The 13,144-nt window shown below is 36.9% G+C and overlaps 1 protein-coding gene across 1 annotated transcript in view; it reads right to left on the bottom strand.

Moving 5' to 3' along the window:
* The window catches only part of LOC113451539 (vomeronasal type-2 receptor 26-like), a 214,170-nt gene extending 201,233 nt beyond the window's left edge, over nt 1–12,937 (bottom strand). Inside the window, exon 1 of the mRNA XM_087927824.1 lies at nt 12,712–12,937. Coding sequence (XP_087783950.1) covers nt 12,712–12,783 — 72 coding nt within the window. The 5' untranslated portion in view covers nt 12,784–12,937. The remainder of the gene's footprint in view (nt 1–12,711) is intronic.
* Nucleotides 12,938–13,144: the final 207 nt, after the last annotated feature.

Genomic DNA, 13,144 nt, shown 5'->3' on the forward strand with positions numbered 1-13,144 from the left:
CTCATTATATTGGATATCAGGAAAGGCTTTTCTCTTCAAATTTCTAAGTTCTATCATATCTCAAGACCTAAAATGGGCACCTAACATCAAAAAAGTCATCAAAAAAGCACAACAAAGAATAAAAGCTACTCAATGCAAAAAACCTTGTGAATAAAATACCTGAATTTCTCCTCTTACTAAATATGGCTAAATTCAACATTATATTTGTCTGTGCAACATGGCTCAACACATCTCTCCCTGACTCCATTACCACAGTTATAGACTATCATGTTTACCAGACAGATCATGAAATCCATAGAGGAGGTGGTGTTGCTATCGTCTACAAAAAGTCCCTATATGAATTTCCGATTTGCAGGCTTTGGTGGTGGCAGGAATCCACGACTGTGTGCAGTTCCTGCTGCGCTCGCTGCTGAAGTGCCTCTGATCCACCTGGATCTGGAGGATATGGTTGCCCCATAGAGACAACCAAAGAGAGAGGAGAACTGGGCAGGGGCTTGAGGGTATCGCAAACCCCCTCCTCAGCCGGCTAAACTCCTTTTTCCCTAGGCGGTGGAGCAGCGGTCAGTAATGGCTGCCACAAAGAAGTCTGCAGCCGGGTAAGATTGTGCAGGAGGAAGTTGGGGAAAGTGAAAGTTTTTTGGCTGAATCAGGACAATAAGGAACTTTTAAAAACCCTGAAATCTTAATTGCTTGAATGATACATTGTTCCCTAAGAAGATTGGAAAGCGGCAGAAGAAAAGAGAAAGGGAAAGTTATTTTTTCTCACTCTCCCTCCCTATGGAAATAGCTGATGGAAATCGGAAAAACCTGCTTGGGCATAGAAGGTAATTAAATTTTAAACTTAAAGCCAAGAGGATAAAATATTTCTGAACATTGGAATTAAAAACTAAAACTTTTTTTGCTATAAGTGGGAGGGAAGAGGTAAAGAATTTATTTTAAGATTGTATTGAAGGAGACTGCTTGTAGCTTATAAGATTAGAAATAAATGACAATAAGACTTCTAAAAAATACTTTGGGATTGTGTAATTGAACCCCAGGAAGAGAAAATACAAAAAGAAGAAAGTGCTAAATGAAACAATTTGTTCTGATTTGGATTGCTTTATGACTTTTGGATTTTTGGGAACTATTTCTTGAAGGATTAAAAACATTTGGGTTGTGCTTAAGGGAAAAAAAGGGACTACCATTTGAAGAATTACAAATGGAATTTCAAAAGCTAAAAGAAGAGGAACAAGAAGACAAGGGCTCTTCTGGATCTATTTTTCACTTTTTAGAAATGGCGATTTCTACCTACCAAGAAATACAACAACAAGAAGGCTGGGATGAAGGAGAAGAAGCCATCTTTAATGGACTGACTATCTCACTTGAAGAAGAAAAGAGAAATGGGGGAAAGAAAATGGAGAATTCAGAACTTAAAGAAGCAACCAAGAAAGGGAAAAATAAGATGAAAAATCGATACAATGTCAGATGTCAGAAAGCAACAGAAAAGAGAAATACAACACAGAGGGAAGATTAAGAGTGGAGTTTGAGATGGGGGGGAAGGCTAGAATTGTTAAGAAAGGAAGGGGAAAAGGAAAGAGAAGTCATAAAGGTTTAAAACAAGATGTTATAAAACAGTTTTTTTTTCAGAAATAAAGGGTAAACAATAATTTAAAAAATGATTCTGCAAAAGTACATAAGATTGTATTGTAGATATTAGTATTTGAAATTGAGTTAGAAAACTGAAATATTATATGAGTTAATAATGCATTAAAGAGAATGAATAAAATTGTTTAAGATTTAACAATGGAGTTTAACTTTTTATGGAATATTGTCTTTACTATTTTATAAACCTAATTTTCTTTTCTTTTTTGTTTTATTATTCTAAAATATGATACTTAGAATGTACTAAGAAGAATCAGTATGGAAAGTATGTATTATTTTAAGTGTTAAATTTAAGGGAAAGATAAAAAGTTGTCATACTTCAACTAGTGATTACAGGAGAAATATTGTACTAGAAAGAAAAGAAAAATAGATAATTGAAAGAGAACGGACAAAAGATGCAAGTATAATTATTTAAACTGAGATGAAATAAATAAAATAGAATTAAGAGAGTGAATGAAGAGAGAAAATATATAGAAAATATAGAATGTTAAATAAGATATGAAATAGTATATTAAGTGAGCATGAGCTTGATTTATGTCTGTATAAAAAGATGTTACCCAGGGTAAGCCACTTTCCAAAAAGAAGTTTTATGTATTTATGTTTTGTGTTTTGTTTGTTTATCAAAACGTTAGAAGAATGTTGGAAGAGAATAATGAAATTTTAAATAAGACAGATGGATATAATGAATATATACAATTTAAGGTGAAAGAAATATAATAGAAGGAAAGAAGGAAAGGGAGAAATAAAGAGAAGTTGGGAAAAGATATGAAGTTGAACAGATAAGATGAATATGCATATTAAACTGTGCTGGTATGGAAATGTGATAATTTGGAATTATCCTGTCTTTAAATAAGATGTTCTATTTGTTTTCTTTAGAAAAGATGTCCTATGTTATTCTACGTTTTGTTTGTTGGTGTATTGTTTTTTAAAATTAATAAAATTTGTTTCAAAAAAAAAGTCCCTACATCTAAAAAACACTCAAGTTACCCAAGAGCTTGCTATTCCTGAGACCATCATCTGTGAACTGTCTTTAAATACCACACTTCAATTTACCTCATATTAACAGGATCCTTAACGAATGCATACATGCAACCTTATACAACGCAGTAACAAATCTGGGACCAGAACAACTAGTAACCAACATCACTAGAGTTAACTGCCTCAATCTCATCTTCTGCAATAGTTTGAATTGAATTTATGGAATACAAATTAAAGAACACTTTTCCAACAGTGACCACAACATGATTGACTTTTGTCTCAACATACATCCATACAAAAATCAACACAACAATGTGATCCCCAATTATAACTTCAAAAAAGGCAACTATGATCTTATAGACAATTATCTCTCACTCCTTGATTGGCAATCTCTATTCACTGGATGCAATACTGTTGAAGACCATTACAACATATTTTTACTTGAAGTCAAAAGAGTCATCAAACTATATGTACCATTAACAACTCCCCAAACCAGAAAAAAACAAATTACCTATAACAATAAGGAACCTTCAATCCAAAAAGAAACCACTGGCGGAAAAACAAATCTGATCACATTGCCAACTTCAAAAGCCGATACAAATTTTATGCCATCAGATAAAGACTGAATGCACCAATTATCACATTAAACAAGAGGAAAACCTACGCACCAATTCCACCTGCGTTTTGTACAATTTTGTAAACAACAAACTAAAAGACACAAGGTCCATCTCACCCCTGAAAGGACCTAATGGTGCAGCGACGACACTATTAAAGCCAACCTGTTTAACACATTCTTTGGTTCAGTATTTATAAACAGCAATGGATCATGCCCAGTATTTCCTAGTTGAACCACAGACAACTACAATGATCTAATACATATCAATTTTACAAAAGTCAACGTTGAAAAAGCACTACGCAATCTAAAAATATCTCTATTTATTGGACCGGACAGAATATGTGCCTACTTCTTAAAAAAGCAATCCACTGCCATAGCAGAACCTCTAAACATAATCTTTGAAAAATCTTTCAGGATCAGCTCCTTGCCAAAACTATGGTCACAAGCCACAGTCATCCCCATCTTCAAAAAGGGAGACTCCAGCCTAGTTGAAAATTACAGACCAATCTCTTTTTGCTGCGACACCTGTAAAGTCATGGAATCAATTATTAACCAATCCATCATCCTCCACTTAGAAACAAACAACCTTCTCTCTAATAAACAATTTGGTTTCAGGAAAAAAATATCATGTAATCTGCAATTCTTACATTGCAAAAACTTATGGAATACACAACTCGATCAGGGCAAAGCAATAGATGCAAGATACATAGACTTCTGTAAAGCCTTTGATTCAGTGGTACATGACAAACTACTCCTAAAACTAAAATCTTACAGTATCTCTGGATAACTGCATAACTGGATAGAAGTATTCCTGTCAAACAGACAACAAATGATCAAAATTGGGAATGTCCTATCAAATTCTGTACCTGTCAACAGTGGTGTCCCCCAAGGCAGTGTTCTAGGACCAACTCTCTTCATACTCTACATAAATGACCTCTGTGATCATACCAAGAGCAACTGCATCCTCTTCACTGATGATGTAAAGCTATTAAACACCACAGACAATACTGCTACCCTTCAAAAAGACCTTGACTATGTATCAGAATGGTCAAGCAAATGGCAACTTTAAATCTTAACACATAAATGCTCTGTCTACATATTGGCAAAAAAAAAATCAGAAAATAAAATACAGGCTGAATAGTCAAGACTTTGTTGATGATCCAAACTCTGTCAAGGATCTTGGAGTACTCATCTCAAATGACCTAAGTGCTAGAGCCCACTGTAACTACATAGCCAAAAAGGCGTTAAGAGTTGTTAACCTAATCCTACATAGCTTTTTCTCTGGTAATATTACACTAATAACTAGAGCATACAAGACATTTGCTAGACCAATACTCAAATATAGCTCATCACTCTGGAACCTGCATTATGTATCTGATATTTACCCAGTTGAGAAAGTCCAGAAATATTTCACAAGGAGAGTTCTCCACTCCTCTACTCGTTGCAGAATACTTTATGCCACCAGACTTGAAATTCTAGACCTAGAAAACCTAGAACTATGCCGCCTTCAGTCCGATCTAAGTATAGGATATAAAATCATACATTGCAATGTCCTACCTCTCAATGAATACTTCAGCTTCAACCATAACAACACATGAGCAAACGTAGATACAAACTCAAGGTTAATCGCACCAAACTTGATTGCAGGAAATACGACTTCAGCAACAGAGTGGTCAATGTCTGGAATATTCTACCTGATTCTGTGGTTTCTTCCTCAAACCCCAAAAACTTTAACCCAAGATTTTCTACTATTGACCTCACCCCGCACCAATGTGTCTACCATCCCTGTCCTATTGTTTCTTTTATTTTTTATTTTTCTTATATGTATCCATGTATTTATAGCTATGTTTTTACTTATACCTATTATCTTGTAAGCAATTGTCAAAAATAAATAAATAAAATAAACAAACAAACAAATAAATAAATAAATAAATAATGTTCTTTCTGTGCCAACCCAGAAAGCTCAAACTGCTCAAGGAGCTGCTGATCCAGTTCTACAGAGGAATTACTGAGTCTATCATTTACACTTCTGTAACTGTCTAGTTTGGTTCTGCAACCTGACAGGACAGACATAGACTTCAGAGGATAATTAGGACTGCAGAAAAAACAATTGCTACCAACCTGCCTTCAATTGAGGCCCTGTATACTGCACAAGTAAAAAAGTGGCTTGTGAAAATATTTACAGATCCTTCACATCCTGGAGATAAACTATTTCAACTCCTACCTCAAAACAATGCTATAGAGCACTGCACACCAGAACAACTAGACACAAGGACAGTTTTTCCCTGAAAGCCATCACTCTGCTAAGCAAATAATTCCCACAACAATGTCCAACTATTTCCAGAGTCTGCACTACTATTACTATTAATCTTCTCATCATTCCTTATCACCCGTCCCCTCCCACTTGTGACTGTATGACTGTAACTTTGTCCTTGTATTCTTATGATTTATATTGACTATTTCCTACTATGATTTGATTGCTTATTGTACCCTATGACTTTTATTAAGTCATTATGATTTTTATTATTTTTATTATTGTCCCTTATGATTCTTGACTCTTGACAAATGTATCTTTTCTTTTATGTACACTGGGAGCATTTGCACCAAGACAAATTCCTTGTGTGTCCAATCACACTTGGCCAATGAAGAATTCTATTCTCTTCTCTTCTCTTCTCTTCTCTTCTCTTCTCTTCTCTTCTCTTCTCTTCTCTTCTCTTCTCTTCTCTTCTCTTCCTTCCCTACCCTTCCCTTCCCTTCCCTTCCCTTCCTTCCCTTCCCTTCCATTCCATTCCATTCCATTCCATTCCATTCTATTCTACTCTATTCTATTCTATTTTCTGCATCAAAGTCATGTTCCAATGCTTCCATTTTCTGGGAACATCATTATAACTCCATGGGAACTCAAAGATTTGGACCTCCATTCCTAAGAGCAGAAGGGTTATTGCTCTTTCTCACTGGGTGAAAAAGAGGCAGGGTGTCATGCTCCTGGTGGAGACTGACTCTAAGGGAGAGGAGGAACAGCCAACAGGGAGTGGAAGTGTGGCCCTAGAGGTGGTGGAGGAGGCTGGGGAAGTGCAGAGGCCGGCTGAGCAGTCAGAGGAGGTCCCAGGCCCATCCCCCATCCATCCAAGGCACGCAGGGAGAAGAGGATCAGGGAAAAACATGGTCTAATAAGGAGGAGAGGCCCATGATCCTCTTCATAGGTTGCAGGTGTGAGATCTGCATAAGAGTTTAGACCTGCATGCTAAGAAATGCTGGAGACAAATGAGTGTTTTTCCTGGATGAGGTTTATCTTGGTTGGTATTCTTCCAATGGACTGTACCTGATTATCTTCCTGAAGTTTGCAATTATTTATCCTGGTCTGTTATGGAACTTTCCTCAGTGTGGTTTGTTTTGGGGTTTTGCTTCATTATCTGCTCTTTGAATTTGAACTGTATTTCTTTCATTTGGAATGCTACTTTGAAAATAGCTTAATCTTCAACTGTGAACAATTAAACAGTGAAGCCAAATTGAAGGCATTAAAGGACCTTTATTTACATTTTGGTTTTTGTTATATTTTTGATACATACCGCTTCACCACCCAGGAATAACTCTGGCCAGAGTTGCTTAAAAATATCTTGGCTACCATTTCATGAGACAGTCACCCCAACAAGGACAAGATGAATGCTGATTACAAAGCTTATTTCCCACTGGAACCAAAAGGGCCTTCATCCAGGTTAAATTCAATTTCATGAACTCAGGCACTGATCAACAAAATTGCCTTCTTCTTTTACAGTTAGAGGACAACCTGAGGTTATCATTCCTAGCACTTGAGGGTCTTTTACCATTTTTCACGTGGCTTCTCCATTTCAACAGTAAGCCATGGTGCATAGGCTTAGCCCAATGAAATGGCTCACAATCCTTTGGAAAAGAGAGAAAAGACATAAATGTTTCAAAAATTCTGGCTGCAAGGCTTTGGCGGCAGCAGGAATCCGCTTCTCTGCAGGTCCCTGCTGCACTCACTGCTGAGGTACCCCCGATCCAACTGGATTTGGGGGTTGTTGCTACCCCGAAGGGGTAGTGGAAGACAGAGGAGATCCAGGCAGGGGTCTGGGGATATCGCACCCCCTCTCCCCAGCCAGCTAGACTCCTTTTTCCTGAGGTGGTGGAGCGGCTGTCAGAAATGGCAGCCACAAAGGAATCTTCAACTGGATAAGACTGTGCAGGAGGAAGAGCCAGAAGGAGAAGTTTTCTTGGCTGAACTGGGACATTAAGTAACTTTTAAAATACCTGGAAACCTGACTTTCAGATTGATACATTTGTTTCCAAAAGAAGTTGTTATAGTAGCTAAAGTGCTGAAGGAAAGTTCACTCCCCTTTCTTACGGAGAAAGCAAATGAGCACAGAAAAACCTGCTTTTTAAAGGTAAAAATAAGCTCTTTGTTACAAGTGGGAAGGAGAGGACTAAAAAAAAAAATCTTTAAAAATTTGTTGGAGGAGACGCCTTGAAGGTTTTAAGACCACCAATTAACTGTAATACGGCTTTTAAAATATATTTGGGATTTTGCCCCTGGAGGAAAAATTGTAAAGAGAAGAAGAGGAAATAATTTTTGTCTGTTTGGATTGTTCGATAACTTTGACATTTGGAAATTACTTTAAGATTGAAAACATCTGGGTTGTTCTTAAAAATTTACAACGGCACTATCTGTGGATGAACTAAAAATGGAATATGAAAAATTAAAAGAAAGAGAACAAAATGGCAAGGATTCTTTGGGAGCTGTCTTCCACTTTTTAGAAATGGCGGTTTCTAGGTACCAGCAAATACTTGAGGAAGAAGGAGAAGGAGAAGAAGAAGAGAAGGAAGAATCCATCTTTAACGGACTAAAAAGTTCTATTAAGAAAGAAAATGGGAAGAGAGGAAGGAAAAATGAGAATTTAAGATTCAATAAAACAACCAAGAAAAAGAAAAATAGGGTGAAAAAAAGGTACAATGTTAGAAAGCAATTGAAAAGAGAATTACAACAGAGAGGGGAAGTTAAAAAGGGGGAGGTTGGGGGGGGGGTGCAAAAAGACCAGACTGGAGAAGAAAGGGAGGGAAAAAGGGAAAAAAAGCCACGGTCTGAAACATGCCAAAAAGCAGATTTTTTTAAGAGATAAAGGATAGTCTATAATTAAAGAAAGATTCTGCAAGAGTACATAAGATAGTATTGTAGTATTTGCATTTGAAATAGTCTATTGGAATATTTAATAAAATATTAAAATATTAAAATGTTTAATAATGATAGATCTCAATTATTAATAAAATATTAAGGAGAATGTGTAAAATGATTAATGTTTAGTTATAGTTTAATTCATTATTGTCTTAATGTTATTATAAACTTAGTATTTCATTTTCTTATTCTAAAATAATGTACTAATTAGAATTAGAACTAGAATGGAAATTATATACTTAACTATACTATAAGGTTATTATTCTTTTATTTTAAGATGTAATATGTAGAATGTACTACGCAGAATCAGGATGGAAATTATGTATTATTTTAAGCTTTACTTTAGGGGAAAGATAGAAAGGCGTCACACTTTAAAAGTGATTACAGGGGAAAATTCTTTGCTAAAGAGAAGAGATAAATAGATGATTGGAAAATAACAGACAAGATACAAGCATAATGATTTTGAAATAAGATGAAATAAATAAAATATAATTAAGAGAGTGAAAAGAAGGGAGAAGTTATATAGAAAATATAAAATAGTTAATAAGATATGAATGGTATATAAGGTGAGCATGAATTTGATTTAGGTCTGTAAAAAAAGATGTAACCCGGGGCTAAGCCACTTTTCAAAAGAAGTTTTATGTTTTGTGTTTTGGTTAGCTATGTTTGATTGTGAATTAATAAAACCTTGGAGGAATAAAACTAAAGGGAGAGAAATTTGGAAAAGACATGTATAAATGACAATTAAGGAGGTTTTATCTTTTTATGTCTTGTTTTATGTTTTGTATTTTGTGTGTTTATGACTGATTGAGAATTAATAAAACCTTTATATATTTTATATATATATATAATTGTTGTGACTGGAAGGACCAATCCTGTTAGGATCTTTGAATCTAATGACTGTTTGAATTTCAAAGTGGAGTCTGGAAGGACCAATCCTGTTAGGATCTTTGAATCTAATGACTGTTTGAATTTCAAAGTGGAGTCTGGAAGGACCAATCCTGTTAGGATCTTTGAATCTAATGACTGTTTGAATTTCAAAGTGGAGTCTGGAAGGACCAATCCTGTTAGGATCTTTGAATCTAATGACTGTTTGAATTTCAAAGTGGAGTCTGGAAGGACCAATCCTGTTAGGATCTTTGAATCTAATGACTGTTTGAATTTCAAAGTGGAGTCCTAACAGTTTTGCCTGCAGTTTTGAATGAAAGCTCCAGCGAGGAGGACTTGTATGAATCAGCAAGTTTTAGTGAGTTCAATGAAGAGGAGGAGACGAATGTTACAAGGGAGGACACATTTGATTTGCAGGATCGGCCTGGCTCAGAACTTTGAATCTAATGACTGTTAGATCTTGGATTGACGTCAGATCCAGGAAACGTAATCTGATTGGCAAGCCAGCTAATTAGCACGTTGCCTTGATGAGTATAAAAGGACACAGCTGAGCTTGCGCCTCTCGCCAGGAACAAAATGATTAATGATTGCTTGGGATGAAGACATTTCAGTTTGGGAGCCTCCGGTTTCTTTGAGTTCAAAAAAGGAAAGAGTTCTGTCTATTTGACTTTTGAAGAGGAGTCTTGACCGTTCCTGTCAGCAGTTATAGTTTGATTTGATTGTGAAATGGCTGCTTTCCGTTTGTTCGTTTGAATTTCCAAGAGGGACATAACATTATTGTTCCTGGCCACAAACAAACCATCTTTCAGGTAAGATGGACTTATAAATCAACTCTAGTGTGTGATCAGTCGTGAGAAATATGTTTGCAGGGTCTGTGAGAGACCAGAAAATTTTGTTGTCTGACAGAGTCCGGGAAGTCTGCTAAAAATAATTGATTAATTCCATCTAGCCTGATAAGAGTCCGGGAAGTCTGCCAAAAGACTGTACAACTGTGCTAATTTATTTCTTTTGAATTCGGCTTTGTTTACATTGAATATTTTGAGTTTTGAAACTTCGTCTGCTCATCTGAGCTTATAAGGGAGACATTACATTTTTTTGCTTTCAAGCCTAAAAACAAACTATCTTCAAACCAAGATGGATACAAAACAATTGCAGAACCTGGTGGGCCAGCAGCAGCAACAGATAAAGCAGCTGATTGAAAGTAACCAGTCTCTTCAAAACCAGGTTACCCAATTGCTAAGTCATATTACAAGCTTGCAAACTGCTGCTGCTCCTTCAGCCCCTCCCTTGAGGAAAAGCCCGGTATCCATGCCGGAGAAGTTTTCGGGACAAATGGACATGTTTCCGGCATTTCTGGGGCAGTGTCAATTATTTATGTCCTTGAGGCCTGAAGACTTTCCAAATGACCGGGCCAGGACGGGATTCATTCTCAGCCTTTTATCTGGGCAGGCTGCTAAATGGGCTACTCCCTTGTTAATTCAAGATAGCCCATTACTAGATAACTTTCAAGGTTTTCTGCAACAAATAAGGGTTATGTTTGAAAACCCAATTAAAAGTCAAACTGTGACCAGACGTTTATGGGATATTAGGCAGGGGAAACGTTCCCTTCAGGAATATGTTGCAGAATTTCGGTTGCTGTGTTTGGACTCTAATTGGAATGAACCGGCTCATATGGCTGCATTCCAGGAAGGTTTGTCTGATGCCATCAAAGATGAGCTGGTCCATGCAGAGCGGGCTTTAACCTTGGATGCATTAGTAATTCAGTGCCTACGTATTGAAGCCCGTTTACAACAGCGCGGAAGCAGACGGCCCGTTGTGGAACCACCTTCTCTCTTTCATTCACAAGCTACAGTTAAGATGGAGGAGCCGATGGAGTTGGGAGCACTCCGCCCTCGCTTAACGGCACAAGAACGGTCAAGAAGGTTTCAGGAAGGCTTGTGCCTTTATTGCGGGGGTCTGGGACATTTTGTTAATTCCTGCAAACGGAGAGGGACCCGCAGACCCGTACCTGACACTACTCTTGGCTCGTCAGGAACACAGGGTAGATCCGACCTTAAGGAGGTCCTAGGTCTGGCACGTTTCACATCTAGGCCCAACACTGAACCTGTTACAGATACTACAGTGGTTGGAATTTATGATTCACGATGGAAAAAGGGGCGATTCCAGTACTTTGTGGGAAGATTAAAAAATGAAACAGAGATTCGTTATTGGCAGGATGTGGCCAAGGTACATGCCCCAGTCCTTATTCGAAGATATCATGCACAATTCCCTTCAAAACCACATCCTGATCGTTAGACTCGGGGGAAGGGCCCTGAGGTGGGGGATAGTGTTGTGACTGGAAGGACCAATCCTGTTAGGATCTTTGAATCTAATGACTGTTTGAATTTCAAGGTGGAGTCTGGAAGGACCAATCCTGTTAGGATCTTTGAATCTAATGACTGTTTGAATTTCAAAGTGGAGTCTGGAAGGACCAATCCTGTTAGGATCTTTGAATCTAATGACTGTTTGAATTTCAAAGTGGAGTCTGGAAGGACCAATCCTGTTAGGATCTTTGAATCTAATGACTGTTTGAATTTCAAAGTGGAGTCTGGAAGGACCAATCCTGTTAGGATCTTTGAATCTAATGACTGTTTGAATTTCAAAGTGGAGTCCTAACAGTTTTGCCTGCAGTTTTGAATGAAAGCTCCAGCGAGGAGGACTTGTATGAATCAGCAAGTTTTAGTGAGTTCAATGAAGAGGAGGAGACGAATGTTACAAGGGAGGACACATTTGATTTGCAGGATCGGCCTGGCTCAGAACTTTGAATCTAATGACTGTTAGATCTTGGATTGACGTCAGATCCAGGAAACGTAATCTGATTGGCAAGCCAGCTAATTAGCACGTTGCCTTGATGAGTATAAAAGGACACAGCTGAGCTTGCGCCTCTCGCCAGGAACAAAATGATTAATGATTGCTTGGGATGAAGACATTTCAGTTTGGGAGCCTCCGGTTTCTTTGAGTTCAAAAAAGGAAAGAGTTCTGTCTATTTGACTTTTGAAGAGGAGTCTTGACCGTTCCTGTCAGCAGTTATAGTTTGATTTGATTGTGAAATGGCTGCTTTCCGTTTGTTCGTTTGAATTTCCAAGAGGGGACATAACATATAATTATAAAATATAATTGAATAAAAGTGAAGGTAGAAACAATGAGAAATTTGGAAAAGATATATATGTGTTTAAATGGAAATGTGATAATGTTGAACTATGTCTTAAAAATAATGCTTTATTTGCCTTGTTAAAATTTATAAGTAATTTTTAGAAAGGAGGTTTTATACTTTTATGTTCTATGTTTTGTTTGTCTTCAAAAAATCAATAAAACTTGTTCTTAAAAAAAAAGAGAGAAAAGACATAAATGTTTATCTTACCCTGTTGTGCAACTTTAGCCATGACAAAAGAGCTTGGTTGATAATAATTCTCTTTCTTTCAAAAGTCACCATTTCCTTTTTGATGAGAGACTTCTCAGAGAAAAACAGCCAGCTGACAACCTTCAGGTTAGCTGCTAAATCTCCATTTTGGTCCAAGTACAGTTTGTATATGGAAAGATTGAGAAACTCATTCTTCTCCAGAAAGGGATGGAACTAGAATGGGAACATCCAGAAATTTAAAAAGCAGTAACATGGCAACTTATTCTTTTTTATCTGTTTTCACTTGAATCTTTCTTCTACTACAGTGGTCTAATTTGTAAATTGTCCTATTGAGAAACAGGTTTTACCACTAAAAAACAAAAAAGAAAAATTCAGCAAAATTTATCAGTCATGTACTGACAATCCACATATTGAAAAAAAATGATATTTTACA

Source organism: Pseudonaja textilis, chromosome 2, assembly GCF_049901715.1.
Source record: "Pseudonaja textilis isolate UNSWEBS1 chromosome 2, rPseTex1.2, whole genome shotgun sequence".
NCBI classification, from domain to species: domain Eukaryota; kingdom Metazoa; phylum Chordata; class Lepidosauria; order Squamata; family Elapidae; genus Pseudonaja; species Pseudonaja textilis.